Source organism: Petaurus breviceps, unplaced genomic scaffold (genome assembly GCF_028583685.1).
Source record: "Petaurus breviceps papuanus isolate PSGF00001 unplaced genomic scaffold, PetGlider_PUasm1.0 79, whole genome shotgun sequence".
In the NCBI taxonomy this organism is placed as follows: domain Eukaryota; kingdom Metazoa; phylum Chordata; class Mammalia; order Diprotodontia; family Petauridae; genus Petaurus; species Petaurus breviceps.
In genome coordinates, this window is record NW_027186523.1 from 14,845,956 (window position 1) to 14,868,700 (window position 22,745).

Consider the following 22,745-nt stretch of genomic DNA (forward strand, 5'->3'; position numbering starts at 1 on the left):
GCTCAGATTCCTTCACCTGACATTCAAGTCCTTTTGTGATTTTTTTTCCCTTTCCTAACTATCTCTACCCCCTCACCTTAATTATTGAGTCCTCACTTGATCTATTATTCAGTTGGATTTGTTCTGGAGAAGACAGAAAGTATTTCTTGTTATCCAGTTAACAATTAACTACTACAACTGTTCAAAATATCTACGAAGAACCACACATAACTAGTCAAAAAGTATCATTTATATTTGAAACAAGGGCAATTCACCACAGCGTCAGAGTGTAAAGATGTGGGAAGTAGTTCATTTCAGGAAATACCAGTTCCTTCCAGTGCTAAAATTCTGTGATTTCATGACTTCAGTGGCTTAACAGATCCAAAAGATGAAACAATGGGAACGATATCTTAGGGAACTCTGGGTTCTTCATACAAAGATCCCCAATTCCTTTTGTTGATGAAATCTTGTCTTAAAAAGTTACCCCTCATTGTTAGGGTTATGGCTCACTGTATAACCATTGGTATATGTGTCTAGATTCCCTTCTTGTTTGAAAGCCATTTCCCTCATTTTTACATTAAATTTGTTTGATTCCTGACTCTCCTGTCTCTAGCCTGCTCCGTTTGGCTCTGACCATCCATAGATTAGAGGCTGGTTCTGTTCAGTTGACATCCCAAAAGAGTAGATTACCATACTTGGTGGTGTTTAAAAGGTATACTTTTTTTTGAGCAATGGAAAGTATCAGAAGAAGGCTGTCGTGTGAATACAAAATATATTTTGGAGTGTGGGGTAGGGGTGGGCATGGGGGAATACGATTTAAATGATGGTTGCCTGAGTGACAGAGCAATGGGAAGAAATGGGTCCTCCTGTTTCAACTGGCAAGTTCACTGATATCTCCTTTATTGAATAGGTTTAAGATACATTGTCCTAGATCAGGGGTGGGGAACCTGCAACCTCCAGACCACACATAGCCTTCTAGGTCCTCGGATGTGGCCTTTTGACTGAGTCCAAGTTTTGCACAACATATCTTTTTATGAAAGGGATTTGTTCTGTGAACTTTGGATTCAGTCAAAGGGCTGCACTTGAGCACCTAGAAGGCCACAGGTTCTCCACCCCTGCACAAATCAACTGTACAGTCCATACATTTCTATACAATTATAATCTTCTCTTCAAAGTTTATTTTACTTTCTTATGGATCCCTTCTCTTCAGTATTTCTTCCCTTTCATTTACCTAATCTGTGGCACAGCAGAAAGAGCACTGGCTGTTGTGAGGGGAATTATTATTTTTATAATAATCAATAGGATTTGTGTAATGAATATATTAATAGATTAGATTTTTCAGAATTGCCTACCTTGTGAGAGAGCTCACAATGCAGCTTAAAATTATCAGTCAAACTTTGACAAGGATCACAATCACCAGCATCCTTCTGCCTTCCTACCTGAAGTGAAGTGAATCAAAGACTGTAGATCCTGTTCCCATCACAGAACTCTGGACCTGTGACCCCTCCAAGAACTCAAGCAATATCTCTCTCCTTAGGACTCCAGAATTGTTCCATTTGTGGGTTTGTCACGGGAAACTGCTCAAGCCTGGGAAAACATTGTTTGTAATCTACCTACCTGTGCCCCCTCCCACTTGTGATTTATGTATATAATCTCTGTCTTCACTTCAGCAAGATGGAACTCTAATCAGGAAAATTCCCAATTTGAAATCTGTTCCTCATAATGAAACTAATTAAGTAAACAACTACCTGATTACTGCCACTTTGTCTCTGATCTGTTGTTCTATCATTCTCAGGTTAGACACTGGCTCAGTAAAATCTTAACACAGTAAACTCAGGATGGGGAGTTCAAATATTGCCTCTGATGTTTACTAGCTGTATGACCTTCTGTTATCCTAACTTGTCCAGGCTCAAGTTTCTTCAGCAGTAAAAGGAGAAGGTTAGATGAGATGGCTTTTTGATCTATGATCCAGATTAAATTTCCAAAAGGAAAAAAAAAATCATTTTCTGGTCTTTACCCCTCTTTCATCCCTCAGATTCCCTTCCTTCATCCTCCCACCCCAGACAATAGCTAGCATTTACAAAACTCTAATGTTAGTAAAAATACATATAATTATGTCTGCATGTATATATGTATACGTAGGCAGAGGGCACAGGATGAATTTAATATGAAGGGATGATGTCTAAAAAATAAAATGAAGAAGTGAGTGAGGAATATATTGGGAGGAGAAAGAGAAATAGAATAAATTATCTGACATAAAAGAGACAAGAGAAAGCTGTTACAATGGATGGGGAAGAGCAGGGAGGTGAAAGGGAATTAATTAACCTTACTCGCATTGGTTTTGGCTTAAGGAGGGAATAACAAACACTCTCAATTGGGTATCTTATCCTACAGGAAAGAAGGGTTTTCGCCTCGGGGCATAAAACTAAGGTCTGAAGTCTTTCAAACTCCCAAGTCCGGTCCCTCTTTTCACCACCATCTAGTTGCTTCACCTACCGGTACCTGTCTTCTTCCACTAGTCTTTCCCCTCTCTGTTAGGGCAGACTTTGGGTAATGGGGGGAAGATTTGTAGCTTTTAGTTTGGGGCTGAATAGGTAGGGAGAGCTGGGGAGAAAGGTCTGAGAAATAAAGAGGTGAAAAGTGCATGTTTCACTGGTCGCTGGAGAGGAGGACTTACACAGAGGTTTTGTTTTGCATTGTTCTGTAAGTAACCAATCATTCTGGGCTGTGAACGTTCCGCCCACTCCTTCCCTCCCCTAAAGCTTCTACCCGGAGCGATGACCCCTGGGGGGAGGGTCCGGGGCGGGCCTTCTCCGGGGGGCCGGTCTCTTGTGAGCCAATCAGGCGCGGGGGCGTTGTCGGAGGCGGGGGGTGGGGTCGGAGCTTCTTGGCTCTGGGGTCCGCACATGGGCCGCGCTTTCCCTAACCTGGGGGTTCGGAGCAGCTGCTAGCTCCTTCCTCCTGGCCAGGCTGCGAGCGTCGGGGCCATGGCCTACTCAGTCGCCGCCGCCGTCGCGAGGCGGAACCTCGGTTGGATCCCCCAGCAGCTCCTTCGCCGCGGCTACCAGACTGAGCGAGGCGTCTACGGCTACCGGCCGAAGCAACGGGAAAACGAGGAGCCCCGGGGAGGCCCGGCGCGCCCAGCAGGTTTTTGGGGGCTGCGGCCGGGAGGCGGGGGCTCGCCCGCCTCGTTGCTCGTCGTGTCTCTGTGGGGCGGCGGTGGCGTCGCGGAACGAGGCCCGGGGACGTGTGCTGTGGACCCCTCGCTCTGGCTCCGTGCCTCCTCTGCTGCGGGGGGGAGAGGGGGAGGTTGGTCTGGCATCTAGGGCCGGTGCGCGGGCAGCGGACAGGCCCACTTTGTCTCGCAGGTGGGGGAGCCTTAGCTGGGAAAGTAACCGAGCACTTGAGGGAGGCGAGACTAAAGCCAAAAGGACTAGGGGCCAGCTCTTTGGGATCCCCAAGGCCAGAGAAAGAGACAGACCTCCGTTTCCTAAGGTCCTGGGGTCCAAGGCATTGGGAAAGTGGGGCTAGGGGTGGGGGGAACTGGAGCCCTGAGGTTCCAAGGGTATGGATGCTGACGTGTGCCGTTGGGATGACATGGGAACTCGGGAAGGGGGCTGATCTTGGAAGGGTTTGGAGTCATTTGGGCGTCTAGGTGGTGTAGTGGGTAGCGCACACGGACTAGAGTCAAGAAAGACTTCAAACGAGTTCAAATGTGGTCTTAGACACTAGCTGTGTGACCCTGGGCAAGTGCCACAGTTTCCTCCTCTGTGAAATGAGCTGGAGAAAGAAATGGCAAACCACTCCAATATCATTGCCAAGAAAACCCCAGATGATCTCTGAAAGAATGGGATATGACTGAAAAAAACGACTTAGCAAGAACTTGGGGTCAAAGGACATCATGTAACTAAATCCTGGGTCCATCACTGGTGGACCTTTGGACAAATCACTTTATTTTCTGGACTTCAGTTTCCTTATATGTAAAATGAGAGATTTGGAATAGATGACTTCTAGCACCCCTTCCTGCTCCAAATTTGTGATCCTAGTAAAAAGGTATTTGGTGGCATAGTGAATAGAGCTTTGGACTTGGAGTCAGAAAGAACTAGGTTCCAACTCTGCCTCAGATACCTACTGACAGTGTCACCTGAGGCAAGTCCCTTAACCTCAATCTGCCTCAGTTTCTTCATCAGTAAAATGGGGAGCATAATAGCACCTATGTAAAGGGTGTTAGTGAGGTTCAAGTGAAATCATGGGTAAAGCACTTTGAAAACCTTTAAGCACGATATATGAACTTTAGTTATTATTAACTTCAGACTTAACCTCATGATTACAAGTGATATAAATTTTTTCTTTCAATATTTCAAATCCACATTTCAGGTCGATTCAGTGAATTTGGGTCTCAAAAGAAATTTGTTCTATGTAACAAAATGCTCTGGAAATTCTGTCCCCCCCCCCTTTTTTTGGATTTCTGTATCCTTAGGGTGTCAGAAAAGTCTAAGTGCAGTTTTTAGCTTCAAGGGCATGAGACATTTATTTGTATTTATGTATGTATGTATATTATGTAAACCATGTTACTAGGATCATAGATCTGGGACAGAAAGGGATGCTAGAGAGTATCTATTCCAATATGTATATTTAAAAACTCCCTCCACTGATGTAAATAGGCAACTTGTCTGTAATTAATTGTCATAGAGAGTGACGTGGGGCACCAAGAGGTTGTCAGCAGAAGGAAGAATTTAAATCCAGGTCTTCCCAATTCCAGGAATGCTTTTCCATCTTCTACCCTAAGCCACGTTGCCTCACCTTACATTTATTTTTGTCTTTATTTGGTAGGCAGTGTGGAATCTTTTGAGTTGAGGAATAACCTGATTGGATCTTTTAAGTTAGGAAGCTTAATTTGGCAGCTATGTATATGTTGAGTGGTTGAGCAAAGGGAAATAGGGCAATTGAGACCAAAAGCTGAAAAACCAGTTAGTAACAGAGATAAAAAAGAGTTTTCAGGATGTGAGATAGAAGTGGGAATTATAGGATGTATGAATTTTCCAGCTTTGCCCTAATAGCTTTATTAATCAGTATTCATTTTAAAGTTCATACTGTTTTCCGGGCACTGGAGATAACAAATTAAGAAGTCTCTGCCCTCAAAGAGCTTGAGTTCTACCAGACTTGGGTTGAGTATACAATGCCTACACAGATAAGTTAATATAGGATATGCACATGTAAAGTCAACTTTATTAATTACCTGTTACTGCTAAGTGCTGGAAATACAAAGAAAGAGAAAGATAATCCCTGCCCTCATGGAGTTTACAGTCCAGTGGGCAAAATGACTATGTACAAACAAGATGTATACAAGATAAATTGAAGATAATCCTCAGAGGGAAAGTACCAAGACTAAGGAGGAGTAGGAAGAGCTTCTTTCAGAAGGTAGGATTTTAGCTGAAACTTGAAGGAAACCAGGAAAGACAGGAGGGAGAGATGAGGAATGAGAGAATTCCAGGCATAGAGTGAAAATACCTGGAGTCAGGAGATAGTGTGCCCTGTACAAGGTACAGCAAGGAAGTCAATGTCACTGGGTCAGAGTATGTGAAGAGGAATAAAGTGTAAGAAGACTAGAAAGGTAGGAAAGAGCCAGCTTATGAAAGGTGTCCAAAGCTAAACAGGATTTTATATTTGAACCTAGATGTAATCCAGAGGGAGCCTCTGGAGTTGATTGACTAGGGGTTGCTAAGGTCAGACCTATACTTAGGAAGATTGATTTTACAGCCAAGTGGAGGAATAAACTGGAATGGAGAGAGACCAGCCAGCAGGTATTGCAGTGGTTCAGGTCTGGGATGATAAGGGCCTGAAACCAGAGTGGTGACAGTGTCGGAGGAGAGGGGAGGGCATGCTATGTTACAAAAGTAGAAATGACAAGACTCAGCCAATAAAAACATGCAAAATAAAATATATAAATTTGTGGTGGCTACTAAGAGCTGAGAGGAATTAGTAAAAGCCTTTTGAAGAAGATAGTGTTTGAGCTGAGCCTTGAAGGGAGCTAGGAGTTCTAAGAGCTGGAATTGAAGAGGGAGATAATTCCATGTTCAAGGGACAATCTGTACAAAGGCATGGAGGTGGGAGATGGATTATCCAGGCCAGTTTGGCTGGAACCTAGAATTCATTAAGGGGAATAACATGCTATCACTCTGGAGTGATAGGCTGGATCCAAATTGTGAAGACCTTTAAATGCCAAACAGAGGAGACAATGATATGCCATTGAAACTTCTTGAGCAATGAAATGACATGATCAGATCTCTGCACTTTAGGAATATCAGATTGGCAACTGTCTGGATAGATTGGAGAGGGAAAGACTGAATGCATTAGAAACAGTTAGATCTTTGCAATAGTCTCTGTGAGAAGTGTGGACAGAATTAGGATGGTATGATTAGTGAGAAGAGGTGCAAGAGCTCTTAAGAAGGCAGAATGGACAAGGCTTGGCAAATGATTTGAATATGGGGGCAAGGGGATAAGTAAGAGGGAAGAGTCGAGGATGATTCCTTTATTCAAACCTGATTGAAGAACCTACTTAAATGTTTATTGACCTGACTAATGTTAAATAGTTAGATGTTAGATAGTAGGAATAGGAATAAGATGACGTCTGTTTTCAAGTAGACTACAAAGTAGTCCAAAAAGTATTTCATTAAAATAGTGATATAGTAAGTTAACCAAGAAAGCACGTGTCCTTGTCCTCTCACTACAAATCCAGAGCCCTTTCCTGACCATGGAACATGTATGTCCACTTTAAAATCCTTTATTCTTATAAGATGGGGAACAAAAGAAGGGGAGCAGCTTCCCTCCCCCCTTCCTTACCTTCTTTTTCTCATTGAGTTTGATATATTGTATACTTGCAGATGTTAAAATGTGCCCTTTGAAATCAGAACTGCTACGTTGTATGATAACGTATGATAGCCAGGAAAGACTATGGGGGAAGGAATCAGTGTTATGGATTATAGACTTTGGCTGTTATTATTTGTTTTTAAGGGGAGTAACTTTCTTCACTTTCTTTTCTTATTTTTTTAATAAAGTATTCTCATACTTTGTCAACATAAAACTTAAAAAAAAGTGCCTCTTTCCCTCAAAAACTTCTTGTATTTGTAGTTTTCTTCAAAATGATCTACCTACTTACAATTTTAGTTTTTGCTGTTTATTCTTATCCCTGTTTGGATAGTTACTATACTGCAACTTAAATCTCCCAAAACAAAGACTTTTTAAATGACAGAGAGAATCTACTACTATAAATGAATTTTTCAGATTAAGACTTAAATAGCATTGAGCTAGTAGAGTAACGATAGCTTAAGCAGGAAAGTCATAGGATTCTGTCGAGTTGAAAGAACTATTGAATCTAAACCCTTCTTTTTATAAATGAGGACACTGAGGCTAAGTGACTGGAACAGGGTCACATAGCTAGTAAGTGTTTGAGGTAAGATTTAAACTCAAGTCTTCTTGACTTGAAGTCCAACACTCTGAAAAATATTGTTACCTACCCCATAACTCCCAATTTCACACATACCTCCAAAACCATGATGATAATAATAGCTAATATTTATATAGCACCTACTGTGTTTCAGGCACAGCCATAGGAAAGGCTATGGCCTTGATGGCCATAGCAATTCCTTTACCTCTTCCCTTTTTCTCTCCCTTCTTTCCTAGTACCTTTAGCCAGTTGCTTCATCTGTGATACTCTTTCTCAGATTCACAAGGTAGATCTTTAGAGAAAATTTAGAGAATCCACCCCAAATGTCTGCATGGACTATTTGTGCCCTACCTGTAGTAGAACATTCGGAACTTGTATTGGTCTGATCAGGCACAGTTGCATACACTGTAACTTGCCTCTAGTGTAGTGATGTCATTTTGGTCCTATTTGAGAGCAAAGGACAACAACCAACCAATCAGGTAGGTCTTTATTCTCCTGGCCAGGTTTCCTCCAGTTCTGATACCCCAGCCTGGTGCTCCCATGTTATTCTTCATTCATTTAGCAAACACTTATTAATAGCCTGCTGTATGTAAGGCATTTTATTAGGTTCTGAAGCTAAGGGGAGTGGGAGGGAGGGAGAGAGAGAGACAGACACACATAATCCATGCCCTCAGGGAACTTATTGGACCTGCCACAGAAAAGTATTTTACAAGAATAGGGTATGGTTGGGAGATGATGATACACCTAAAAAGATTGCCTTAGGAATATTTGAAAAAGGAGAGAATACTTTGAGCTGGAGGGAAGTTGAGGTTTCACATAATGTGCCTAGACTGACTTTGAAGAGATATAAGATAGAAAGGCAAATACAAAGATAGTGTGTTATATAGGTGATAGCATGCAGGAATTGTCATGTAAAAAAACCAAGTGACCAAAAAGTCAGAGGTTATACAACTACTGTTAACTCAAAAAATACCAAAGAGCTCACACAGATGATCATAACCACAGTTAACTCTTAAGAAATAAAATTTTTAAAAATAGTATCAACAGTGGTCATAAGCAAAAACTTCCTTTATTCCATTGGAGGAGAGAAACTAGACACGTGTGCCAGAGCCTTCTTTAGAAGGACAACAACTTTACGTGAGATCAAATCTTAATACATATAGCAATGGCTACACAGTGAGCTGTCTGTCCCCCTGACAGCAGGGCTTCATGACTGGAACTTGTCCGAGCTTGTCCAGTGTTTGTCCCAGGTCAGAGAATACCTGGGTATTGGTCAAAGTAATACAATAATTATGTGATTTTGCCAGAGGGTGAGTGCAAAGGATTGTTGTTATGTCAAGCTCAGTGTACAGCTTCCTTGTTGGGGCCTTAGCTCTGGAAAACAGGGTGTCTCCTAATAGTAAAAAGATAAGGGTGGTCTTGGCATGGGAGTCTTGACAGAATGTAGATAGTTTGGGGAGTAGCTAGTAGTCCAACAGATCTGAAATATAGTTTGTGAAGGAGAAGCATGTTGAATCAGGTTGAAATCAGTTGATGAAGGAGCTTAAAGGTCAACATAAGGAGTTTTGTGTCCTATCTTCTAAGCAGTAGAAAATCAAAATTTTTGAGCAGAGATCAGATTTGTGACTTTGGAAAATTATTTTGGCCACAGGTTGAAGAATAGATTGGAGCAGGATGGCATTACGGTCAGAGAGATCAACTGGGGAGGGATTATAATAGTCCAGATGAGACTGTGATGAGGGCCTGAAATAAGATGGTGGCCATGTGGATGAATTGACATTAGAAATACCGTGGAAATACAAGTAATAGTACTTGGGAACTAATTTATTTTGGGTGGGCAGGAGATGAGGGAGAAGGGAGAATGAAGGATGACTCCAAGGCTGTGAACCCCTGCATGACTGGGAAAAAGAGGGTACTATTGACAGAAAGAAAGAAGTGTGAGATGAGTTGAAGGAGAAAGATGACAAATTCCAGTTTGCATCTGTTGAATTTTAGATGCTGACAGTACACAGAGATTACATCTAGCATGCAAAACAGGGGATAGGAATAAGCACTTCTATAATAGTGCCTTCTGTGTTCCAGGCCCTATGCTAAGTGCTTTACAAATATCAGCTTATTTAATCCTCACTGCAACCCTTCAAGATAGGTGTTTTTGTCATCCCCATTTCACAGCTGAGGAAAATGAAGAAAGCAGAGGCTATGTAACTTGCCCAGGATCACACAACTTCTAAGTATCTAAGATCAGATTTGAAGGTGGCTCTTCCCAACTCAAGGCTCTGTACTCTTCCCACTGAACTATCTGGCTGCCTCCAACATGAGGAAGGAGTTCGGGAGGGGGATTTGAGCTGAATATATAGGTACAGATGGGACTGTAGATAATAGATTTAGGAGTCATCTGTGCAGAGATGATAATTGAACTTGTAAAAAGGAAGAGATAAGATCATCCATTCAACAAGCATTTATTGACTGTCTATTAACAGTAACTGTGCAAAGAAAAAATGAAATCGTTCCTGGACCCTTCATTCTAAAGGGGAAATAACATATACACAGAGAAGTCATTATAAAAGAAATATAAATTTAAAAATACAGGAGTCCTTGACAGATAACAGAGGACACTGACAACAGAGGTGGCATGGGGAAAGGGATCAGAAAATATCTCATATAGGAGGTGGTGCTTCGAGCTCTGAGATCTTGAAGACAGTTGGGATTTTGAGAGGCAGAAATGAGGAGGGAGGGATTTCTAGGCTTGGGAATAACTGAAAAAAGGAGACAGGAGAAAGAATGTTGTGGCTAGGGAGAATGAAATAAATAGGTCAGTTTAGCTGGAATGTACAGAGCTTGATGGGCAGTCATGGGAAATCAGCCTAGAAAGATAGGTTGGAACCAGATTGTGAAGAGCTTTAAATGCCCTTTTTCTATTTTTTTCTTAGATATGAGAGGAAATCACTAAAGCTCCTTTTTAAAAAATAATTTTTTTCAATTAACAAGCATTCATTCCCCCTACCCCCACCTTCTCTCCATCCACCATTGATAAAAAAAAAAAAGAAGAAAACTCGTAGCAAATGTTTCTTGAGCCCAGGAATGATGTAGAAAGGCCAGGAGAAAGGAGAGAAACAACACAGAAAGGGAAAAGAGGCCCCAAGGCAGAGAGAGACTCAGGATGTCTGTAGTGGTTTAAATTTTCTTCTTTCATTGATTTTAAACTTAAGAACCATCAACAAAAGATAATCAGAAGTACACAGAATGAAGGACAAAATCTTGCACGAACCCTTACCGTTTCTATAATGCCATCATCATCGTTGTTGTTATTAGAGCCAAACTGATTACCAACAAAAAATGTTTGCTTTGTGTCCCTTTTCAAGTCAGTCTAGAATTCTGCTAAATTTGATTTTGCTTTCTTTTCATATGCACTAATGTATATGTAGTCACCATATGGAAGATCTAGCAGCTGATGCTGCTTTCTTTCCTTATCTCCTCCTCCTTTTCCTCTCTTGCTTTGTGAGAGGTAGGAGGGGAGGAGGCAGGTTATTATAGCTGCATCTGAAGCCGGTATGATTCCAGTCGGAAAAAAACTTCTCAGCAAATACCACGTAGGGTCCACAAAACATTCACAAATGTGAGAGTGATGCCAGATGTCATGATCTTGACCAACAAGATAAACAAGTTTAACTATTGACAAGAGACAGAGGGCAAAGCCAAATGAGAATTTGTTTTTCGTAGCTGAATCAGAACAGCAAAATTATAAAAATGAACAGGGGACTAAGGATATAAGCTTTAGGATCTTCCGGTAGTGAACTCAAGTCATTTGAGATTTTTTCCATTTGGTGTCTTGAATCTTTTAAGAGAACTGAAGCCAAACCATTTTTTGGGGAAAGAAACCAAAGCAACAATCCAACAAATCCAACAAAATAAACCAACACAAACAATACTCTGTATGTATAATATATTTCCTATTGACAATAGCTATTCCCTAGCTCTCATCATCATCAATATCAGGGGATTGGGATACTGACCCTTCTATATTCATTACTATTATAAATGAATATTTATTGTTATGAAAACGTTATCTTTCATGAATAGCTTGGCTCCTTCCTAATTATATATTTCCTGTATATCTTTTATACCATTTTTTACAAGTAATTGTTAGCAATATTCTGGGCACTACTTGCACTTCTTTCCATTGCCCTTTGGATCACTTGCAATATTGATTTTTTTTCAGAGACTGATGTGTTCCATGATTTGCTGTCATAAAGCATTATCAGGAAAACATTGAAGTTAACAAGATAGGTGTTTATGTCAGGGAGCAACTTAGTATCATTGAAAAGACTATAGAATATAGCCTACTTTGGAAACTGAGGAGGTGTCTGTTAATTGGGGAATGACTGAGTAAGTTATGGTATGTGAATGGAATGGAATGCTATAAAGATGATAAAGGGTAAGGTTTCTGAGAAACCTGGGAAGTCTTATATGAACTGATGCAGAGGAAAATGAGCAGAACCAGGAGAACAATTTATACAATAACAGTAGTATTATAAAGACAAACAACTAAAGACTTGAGAACTCTGATCAACACAATGATCAACCACAATTCTAGAGGTCTCATGATGAAAATGCTATATACCTTCTGACAGAAAGGTGAGAGACTCAGAGTACAATTTAAGACATTTTTGGAATGTGGCCAATGCAGGGATTTTGTTTGGATATATGTCAGACGTGTCTGTAACAGGGATTTTGTTTTTCTTCCTGTCTCAAGAAAGAGATAAGAGGGATGTGGAAGAGAGAGAAAGCAGATTTTCATCAAATTAACAAAATAAAATTTAGTCCAGAAAAATAATATAGCCTACTGTCTTTCTGTTTAGTGTCAGACCAAATTCATTGTCCATCTGCAGTGTTTTATCTAAGATATACATGAGTGGATCAACTACCTTAGTGGGTTGCCCATCTAATGCCATTCCTCTCATCTCCTAAAATAAAGTGTTAAAACTCTTTGTAATCTTCAATATTGAGTATAGTGCTTATAATATGGTAGGTACTCAGTAAGTGCTTGTGAATTAATTGATTAATTCATCTGCTGGCCCTCCTGTGTGGATTTTTAGACTGAACAAATGAGTGGTCTTATTCTGGTACTGAATGTAATAATCGATACAATGTCATCCACAAAACAAGGGCCCCTGGAGGACTTCACCATCTGTAGCGAAGCTCTCTTTCGTTTGGGCTCCATGTAGGATGACATAGTAAAAATGGCAAATACTTTTATTTTGTGCCTTACTTGATATTGTTAATCAGAGAGTCTTTGGACATTTTTTTGGAGTTGCATCTATTTAGGAATAATGGGTGATCTTAACTTATGTTAAATATGTTGAATACCTTTGTGGTAGAGAGCTTTTAAAACCCACTTATTATTCTGGGTCAAATTCTTATTTGTAATAAGTAAACACAGTGGGTTCTCATGTTTACTATACCTTTCAGTAATTTGTGTGATAGTAAAGATGTAACGTGTTATAGAAAATTTGAGAGGAGAATCTGGCTCTGCATATTTTCCTCAAGAATACCTTTGATCCTTGTGGAGAGCTTTCTAAAAGATTTTAAAGAGATAAGAAAGTATATCTGTGTTGGTAGTTAATGATGTCTTCTCAATTATCTTTTGTGCCTAATAATGTGTGTGTCTAGACCTGAAATGTCATACCCCAAGCAAACCTCTAAGACTATAAGTTGTAGATGACATATAGATCTGCCTTGGTGGAGGGAGTTTACCATCTCTATCGGGATATAAGAATATGAGACAGCTGGTGGCTCAGTGGATAAAGCCAGGACCTGGAATCAGGAAGACTAGAGTTCAAATACAACTTTAGACTTAATAGCTAATGTGACTTTGGGCAAGTCACTTAACTTCTATTTACCTAAGTTTCCTCATAAGTAAAATGGGACAGTAAGAGTGCCTACCTCCCTGGATTGTTGTGAGGATAAAATGACATACTTGTAAAGCCCTTGTCAAACCTTAGAGTTCTATATGAATGCTAGCTAATGCCGTTGTTATAAACCGGACTCCCAATCCTGTTTTCAATCTGGCCATTTTTCTGGCATGCCACTCTGAGACCATGGCTGATGCTCCTGGAATTCCCATCCTAGAGAGATACTGTACTGATTGGTGAGCAGATAGTACAGAGATCTAGCAGACTCCAGACCCCAACCATGTTTCACCATGACCATTGCCAGTCCACTACAAGCATCTTCTTCCTCCCCTGCCTCCTCTCTACAATTCAGGGTGGGTAATTTCTGTTTTCTCTATAAGGCAAAGGCAACCAGGGTCAACTGACTGACTGTTCCCTTCCATCCTCTCTTTGGACTATGCCTCTCATTGATCATCCACATATCCCTATCCTCTGCCTCCCCTTGAGGCTGGGCTAGTTCCTTTCTTGCAACCCTCCTGAACTAATATAAAGAAAAAAATCTTGTGTTGTATCAGTTCCCTTTATCTTAGATATCAGGCTTTTGTAAAAAATATCTGATGCAGAATTTTTTTTAGGGGGGGGGTTTACCTGCCCAGCAATTTCTATTCTTAGTCTAGTCACATTAATTTTTGTTTGCCCTGAAGCTTTTTATTTTTATATAATCAAAATTGTTTATTATTTTGTCTTCTGTGATCTTCACTTTTAGTTTGGTTATGAATTCTTCATCAACCTGTAAATTAGAAAGGCATCTATTTCATTTTCTAGTAATTCTTATGCTATTATAATATGGTTCAGGGGCGGCCAGGTGGCTCAGCGAGTAAGAGCACCTGCTCCAGTGTTGGGATGACCTGGAGATCAAATCCAGGGCTCAGACACTCAGCACCACACCCAGAAATAACTGGCTGTGTAACCTTGAGCAAGTTACTTAACCCCGATTGCTTAAAAAAAAAAAAAGTCATGAATATTCTAATGTGGTTCAGTGGAAAAAAATATGGACTTTGGAGCCAGGGTTAAGTCCTAGCTCTGCCGTTTTATTACCTGTAGGACTCTGGACAAAATATTTAACTTCTCTGGGCCCAACTTTCCCCAACTTTAAAATAAGGGGTATTGGACTTGTTGACCTCTAAACTTGAAATCTACATTTATTTGATTCTTAGATAATTAAGATTTATCAAGACCTAAATGAAATAATACTAAGTTAATAAAACAGAACTATAATAAAAATTTATATACTAGCTACAACTAAAGAGAATGAAACATATTTACCTCATAGGGATGAATGGATAAAAAGAAAACTAAAGGGTACACAGTGACTTGCCCAGTGTCATACAGGTAACTGATAAGTTGTTGTAGACATTTACAATGAAATATGTTATCAAATGTAATAAGTTAAAAATTATGTTTACTTCGTTTTGTTGATTTAAAAGCTCAAAATTTCTGTTTTAAATAAATTTTTATTGATATTTTCTGTTTCTTATACCACCAAAGTTATCCCAAGTATTCCTTCTATTTCCTCTCCCCTTCTCAGAAAGCCATCCAATATGACAATATTTTTTAGAGAAGAAAAAAAGTCAGAACAACTTGTCAATACATTGAAAAAGTCTGAAAATGTTTTTGATGTGTAATACCTATAGATCTTCCACCTCTATGAAGCAGTAGGCTGGGGATGGCTTCTCACATCTCTTCATTTGAGTGCTGCTTGATCCTTATAATTTTGTTGCATTTACTTTTGATTTTTTGGTGTGTAGTTTTTTCTTCCCATCTACATTATTGTAGTTACTGTATATATTGTTTTCTTGGCTCTGCTTATTTCATTGTGCATTAAGTTCATAGATATATAGGTCTTTCCATGTTTCTTTGTATTCATAACACATATAATTTCTTATAGCAGAGTGATATTCCATTAGATTCATGTGCTGCAATTTAGTTAGTGTTTCTTCAGTTAACGGGCATCTACTTTGCTTCTAACTCTTAACTATTACAAAAAATACTGCCATAAATATTTGAAGTATATGGCAACTTTCTTTTTATCAACAGGCTCTTTGAGGGGTAATAGAGTCCAATAATGGACTCCAATAATGGAGTCTCTGGTTCAAAAGGTACGGATATTTTAATCACTTTATTTACATAAATGCAGATTGTTTCCCAAAATGGTTGCACTATTTCACAGCTCCACCAACAATGTATTAATGGGCTTGTTCTTTCATAACTCCTCCAACACTGAGTATTGCCATTTTTTGGTCATTTTTGCCAATTTACAAGGTGTAAGGTAAAACGTTAGGGTTGTTTTGACTTGCATTTCTTTTATTAGTTATTTAGGAGCATATTTTCATGAGGTTGTGAATACTTTACAGTATTTTTGAGAAGTGTTTATTCATATCCTTTGTCCATTTATATACTGGGGTTTGGCTATTTTATATAGACAAAAATTTATCTAGATAGACATATATCTGGATATAGCTATCTCTGTGTGTATGTGTGTGCATGCCTGTGTGTGTGTGTGTGTGTGTGTGTGTGTGTGTGTGTAATTTATATATCTTGGATGACAAGCCCTTATCAGAGAAATTTGTACAAAGATTTTTTTTATTCAACCCCTTCCTTTCTTATTCTAGGTAAATCCTGTGGAGTTCTCATTTTCATTTAGCAGCTGCTGAATTTCCACATAATTTTCATCAAACCAGTCTTGGTGTTTGCCAGTGTTCTGACCCAGATGAGCAAATACAGTGCTATAGACCAAATCTCTGAAAGCTGCCCAATCCTCTTCTGCTTCACAGTTGCCAGCTGTGTTTTGGCTCAACTTTCCCTCCAAGTTAGCAACAAATTGCTCCCACTCAGAGAAGAGCTCTAATTTGTTGATGTTAATTTTTCTGGTAGTCATTTTGCCTTGGGGATGCCACTTTTGATGAATGAAAATATTTAGCTTGGAAAGGATAAGTCTGTGATCAGTCCAGCACTCTGCATCACATGTTGCTTTCATCTTCTCACATCTTATCTGTCTCTTCTCCTTATAATCACATAGTCTATTAGATGCCAATCTTTGCTGCAAGGGTGCATCCTTGAAGTTTTATTGTGTTTAGGTAAATGGAAGACAGTATTGTTAATGAGGAGATGCACAAGTCTTCAGTGGTAAGAAATGTTGCTGTTGCTGTTTCCAACTCCATTCCTCCCTAGGACTCCCTGCCACTCTAGCATTAAAGTCACCCAGAATTATAAGCTTGTCTTCTTTTGGCACGTTGATGATAAGGGTCTCTAGGTCTTTGTAAAATTTTTCTTTGACCTCATCAGGGTTTGTCATAGTGGGAACATAAGCACTGATGGTGGCATGACATTTTTCTGCAAGTGGCAGTCACATTGTCATGAGCCTGTCATTCACTCCTTTTGGCAGGTATACCAGCTTGTTGACTAGATTAATTTTGATTGCAAAACCTATGCCAGCTTCACGGCGCTCCCCTTCACCGCGGCCACTCCGGAAAAAATATGTATCCAGCTCTGACTTCAGTAAGCTGTACTTCATTTGCCAGTCTTGTTTCACTCAGGGCTGCTATTTGGATGTGATAGCTGCTGAGTTCCCTTGCAACAATAGCTGTTCATCTTTCAGGTCTACTGGATTTTGTGTTGTCTATAGGTGTGTGCATATTCCATGTGCCAATGGTGAGTGGAATCATCTTTGCAGACATTTTTGTACATTATTTTGGTGTTTTGACCACAGAGTGGGATTCCCTGCCTGCTGTGGTAATCAGGCCAGGGTTAGGTAAGCAGACAATTTTTAGGGCACCTTTAGTAGCCCCTTCCTCACACCAGGAGGTGAGTAGTGTGATCCTTAAAAGGCTGCGCAGGGGGAGGCTAGGTGGCGCAGTGAGTAAAGCACTGGCCCCTGAATCAGGAAGACCTGAGTTCGGTTCCAGCCTCAGACACTTAACACACACGCAAAAAAAAACTAGCCGTGTAAACTTGGGCAAGTTACTTAAGCCCAATTGCCCTCCAAAAGGCAAAAAGAAAAAAAAAAAAGGCTGCTCAGACACCCAAGAGGCTGCTGAATCCCACTGCTACTTCTAGTGAGAAACGACCCTATGTCCTGGGCTGCCTGTGTGCAGGGTTGTGACTACAGCTACCAGTGTATCCTTTTGACATAACCATTTCCTGTTGTATATTATTCTTGAACTCATTGCAAGTGAAATTTAACAAAAGAGTAAACTGAAGCACATTTCTCTGAGCAGGATAACATTTTATTCACAGAGTGTGAAACTTGAAAATAAGATGGGTCAATGGCTGCCTCAGTTTTTAGCCAAAGACCCCGAGCAAAAGGATAGATTCCCTTTTATAAATTTTGGGCAGTAAAGAACAAAAAACAGAACAGGGTAGGTGACATTTTGGCGTTGAGAGAAACAAGATTGGTTTTATAGCTGAGGCCTGGGAAACAACATGATTGGCTGGAAGGTTGTAATGAAGGGCTAGCAGCAAACCCCTTCCCTCCTGAAAAGAGAAGGGCCCAGATTTTTTTGGAGAGCAAACCAGACATCCTTGACTTGGTTGTATAAAGATATTAGGCCTGACTTCATTAAGGCAAGCCACATCCCCCAAGATTAGCAGAATTTCTTGAGGCAAGAATAGAACTGTAATTAGCAAGAGAGAGAGAATTCTAAATTTAAGCCATTACAGGCCACTTGAATTCTGAACTAAGTTCAGAAACAGAGAACCATGACTTAGGCAGTTACAGGACACAATCAATTAACTGTAAATAGGATTGAAGAGCTTAGGGGTAATAGGAACCCCAAGCATGCCAAGGCAGTATTGCGTGGAATGAATTCACACACTCAAACCTTCTCTTAGTCAAGTGGCAAAAGGCAAAGTTCCAAGGGAACCTGCAAGCTAGTGAGGATGGTGCTGGGGTTTATATGGAAAAGGGACAATGGAAAGTAATGCCAAGGATGCTAATTAAGGTAATCTAGGGACTTCCAGGGAATTTACCAGGGGCCCAGATGTCTTTGGGAGCAGGCATCAGTAATCAGTAATCTATGGATGGGAAAATTCAGGAGTCTGCAGAGGTAACTTTGTTGATTCCAGACATTGAGGGAGAAAAGACAGTTTTTGTTTAGCAGCCAGAGGCATGGACATTGAGGATCTGGAGTGAGGGAGAGTCCTTGGGCCAGCCAGGGACAAAAATCCTTGGATCAGGCATCCCTGTGTCTGTTCTGATAAAGGAAATACAGGGTTAGGTCTGCATGTGTTCTGCAACAAGGGAAAATTTTCTCACAGGGGCATTACTGGGTGACTTCCAGACATATGATCTTAGGGCTGGGGCCTGAGCACAAGCAACCCATTGGAATCAATAAGAAAATGATACAGGATCAATTTTAATATTCTCAGACAGTATCATGCTTACAAATTAATGTCCCAAATACTCTGAAGTTCTTAGAAATCTGGAACCCCATCTCATGCTTTAGCTCATAGTGTTCTATGTATATTTGACTGCAAGACCATCAAAGAATTATTTCTATAGGACATCCACTGAAAGAATGTTTGTCACAAATAGATTTTTTACCTTCATAATAAGACATACAGAGTACTGAAATTGTATCTCATTTATAATCTGTTTTTGTGTTATTCTTGAATGGCAGATAATTTGTGTCATTATTTTGAAAATAAAATATATGTAGTTAGGACACAGGGCTAAAAATGATGAAGGTCATGATTTCACTGGCTTTTCTTTCTTTCATGGTCAAACCTCATTCCTACACCTTGGCAGCTGTCTTTAAAAAAAGTACCCCTGGGTGGCTAGGTGGTGCAGTGAGTAAAGTGCTGGCCCTGGAGTCGGGAGGATCTGAGTTTGGTTCCGGCCTGAGACACTTAACACCCACACAAAAATACTAGCCGTGTAACGTTGGGCAAGTTACTTAACCCCAATTGCCCTCCAAAAAGCAAAAAAAAAAAAAAAGTACCCCCTTTTTTTAGTCATGAAAGGGATCAGATTGGGAAAATGTGAAGAGTGAGCAATTATTAGTGACTCCCTCTAGATATACTATTGACAATGCATACGCTTTCCTATCACAGATAAAAGTAATAGTTCATAAAAGTTCATAGATGTAAGGTATCTGGATAGCCTTAAGCTTTACTTAAAACAGCACTGAGGTTTTTGGAACACCCTGAATATAAAAAATAAAAACTTTTTGTGTGTGTGTGTTTGTGTAGGATAGCATAGAAGTGGGAAGGGATAAAATTAGTTTGTGATCTTATTCTTATGCCCTTCATCAAACCACTAGTTTCTGCCATGTCATACCCTTGTTATATGGTAATGACTAGGATGAAATTATTCTGAAAATTTGACTTCCATCAAGATTTTTAATTATTCCCCAAATTTGCCTTGACTTAAAAAAAAGATAGTGACTACACTCACAGCAACCTCTTAAATAGCAGTGTTTTCACTGGTTAAACTTTGATCTGTAAAATTTGTGTACCTTGTACCTAGCTATTAGCAATGTCATGTGCTTTTGGCTCAATTTTCAAACAAACTTTGAATATATTAAGAACTTCCAATTCGGAATAGGGGTAGGGGAAGTATGGATTTAGTTCTTACAGTATTTCTTAAACAGGATTTGGGGTCCTGTATAGGTTAAAAATTAGTTTGGAGGTGGTCAGAGATAAAAAGATGAAAATAGCTATCTTGTGGTAACTGCTTTTACAGGAAAGACTGGGTGTGGGGGGTATATGTAATATATGTAATAATGTAGAAGAAGAGGAATATTATAGTGCGACAGGAGCTTTTTAATAACATAGGATAAAAATTTGACAGTCATTTCCCTAAAATGTGGCAATATGAATCACAATACTGATTTAAAAAAAATAAAACAAAAAACTCTAAGAATCAGGCTGTTACATTCTTTTTTAGATTCTTGTGGTTTTTAATCACCCTTCTCTCACAATGTTTATAGATTCTGATCTTTCTAGACTATTGAAATAGCCACTTAATTAGTCTAGTCCAGTCCCCCCTTTCTAATTCTTCTATTCACTGGCCCAATTAATCTTATGAAGCACAAGTCTGACTATGTTACTGCTGTGTTTAAGAGCCTTCAGAGGCTCCCTATTTTGTTCCCTGTTGCCTCCAGGATAAAATATACACTTTTCTGTTTAGCACTTAAAAGCCCTTCATATTCTGGCTCCTACCTACCTTCCTAGGCTTATCAATTATTACTCCCCTTTCCTCTGGACATCTAGACAAAACTGGCTAACTTGTTCGTGCACAAAATTCCATTTCCTATCTTTGCTTTGGCTTTTTCACAGACGATTTCCCATGCCACCTCGCCTCTGCCCCTTAGAATCCCTAACTTCTGTCCAAGGTATTCTCAAATGCTGAGCTTCTACAAGTTTTTCTGATTTCTTGCTTCTAGTGCTTTGTATGACTACATATTACAAAATAATTTTAGGACAATAATGTCCTTGACAAGAACTGGACAAGAAATGCTTATAAGTTAATTCTAAACCAATGCATTTCACTAAATTTTCTTTCCCCCTTGCCACTTTCTTTGAGATACCCTCCTTGAGTGTTCCAGGAGAAACTCTGTTCTCCTTGAGGATAGTATTAGTGTTGTCACCAGGCAAAGGCAAGGAGCTCTTCACTGATCCATTTAGGAGCAATTCTCTCTTGAAAAGTTACCTGGATTAGGGTAATGATCAGGCTAAGAGAAGGAAGAAATATTATTACTTCAGTTAATGGAAATAACTATTGAGCCTCAGACACTTGACACACTTACTAGCTGTGTGACCTTGGGCAAGTCACATAACCCCAATTGCCCTCCAAAAAGCAAAATAAAAGAAAGAAAGGAAGAAAGGAAGAAAGAAAGAAATAAAGAAAGAAAGAAAGAAAGAAAGAAAGAAAGAAAGAAAGAAAGGAAGGAAGGAAGGAAGGAAGGAAGAAAGAAAGAAAGAAAGAAAGAAAGAAAGAAAGAAAGAAAGAAAGAAAGAAAGAAAGAAAGAAAGAAAGAAAGAACAGAAAGAACTATTGAGTTTATCTTTGACCATCTGGAAAGGAGATTCATTAAAGGGAAAAGTAAGAGTGGGAGTGAGTGATTTTAGGAAAGTGATTTTGCAAGGATGTGCTGAAAGTTATGTAACTATAGTTCTATTTGATAAAGCAAAATTATAATCAAGTTTTCTCCTGGGCACTGTAACTGTATTCTGCCCTATTGTGTAATGTTGCCTATTGTCAGGGAAAACTATAAATCGGAACTCCAAAACAGCTTAATTAAAGAGATTTTCAAGGGCACATGTACCTAGCTATTAGTGGAGACTCTTTCACTTTGGAGTTTTCTTTGTCTAAGCAGAAAGAAAGCTTAAGTTTAGAATGACTTAAATAAGTTCTAAGTGGTACAGTGGATAGAGTGTGATGTCTGGAGTTTGGAAGACTCATCTTTCTGAGTTTAAATGCGGCCTCAGACACTTAATTTAGCTGTGTGATCCTGGGCAAGTCACTTAACCCTGTTTGCCTCATTTTCCTCATCTATAAAATGAGCTAGAGAAGCAAATAACAAACCACTCCACTGTCTCTGCCAAGAAAACCCCAAATGGGGTCACAAAGAGCTGGACATGACTGGAAGTGACTGAACAACAAATGAAAAGATTAGTTCTAAAAAATTGTTTCTAGAAGGCCTATAGAGGTTACAAGCTGCTACAGAGAAATAGAATGCTTCATCCTAGAGTCAGGAAGACCTAAGTTCAAATTCTTAGATATTTACTAGACTTGTGACCCTGGGCAAGTCACTTGACCTTTTTCTGCCTCACTTTCCTCAACTTAAAATGGAGATAATTGTACCTGTCTCCTAGGGTTGCTATGGGAATCAAATGAGATAATATTTGCACAATGCTTGCCAAATAATAGATGTTTAACAAATGCTTGTCTCATTCCTTTTGCTTTAAAGACAGCATTTTCTTCCATATCTTGAATATACTTTGTATTTGTTTAGACTTAGACATTTTTATGGTTCCCTATCCCAGAATGAGAGCATATTCAGTTGTAGCATACTTGGCACATAGTAGATGCCTAATAAGGTTATAATTATAATAAAGTTTTATATATATATATAATAAAGTTATAATAAAGCTATAGTTACTGCCTCTTCCCCTTCCCCTTTTATATATAGTCTTGAAAATGATGTTAAAACAAAAACTCTACCTCATTACTTGGGCTATCTCAGTTGAGTAGAGTCAGCGTAATTGATTAAGTGTTTTGAGAGGCAGCTGAGTAGCTGGAGAGCTGGCCTTGTAGTCAGCAAGACTTGAGATGAAGTCCTGCCTCTGACGCTCATACTGGGCCAGGTCAACTAACCTCCCAATGTCTCAGGCATCTGTGAGATACTGGAGGAGGGAGCTTCCAT

The 22,745-nt window shown here is 39.5% G+C and overlaps 1 protein-coding gene across 1 annotated transcript in view; it reads left to right on the forward strand.

The window, feature by feature from the left end:
- The first annotated feature begins 2,833 nt into the window (after positions 1-2,833).
- LOC138175837 (2-oxoadipate dehydrogenase complex component E1-like) overlaps positions 2,834-22,745 on the forward strand; it is a 68,627-nt gene continuing 48,715 nt past the window's right edge. Inside the window, exon 1 of the mRNA XM_069106402.1 lies at positions 2,834-3,126. Within this exon, the coding sequence (XP_068962503.1) occupies positions 2,967-3,126 (160 nt within the window). The 5' untranslated portion in view covers positions 2,834-2,966. The remainder of the gene's footprint in view (positions 3,127-22,745) is intronic.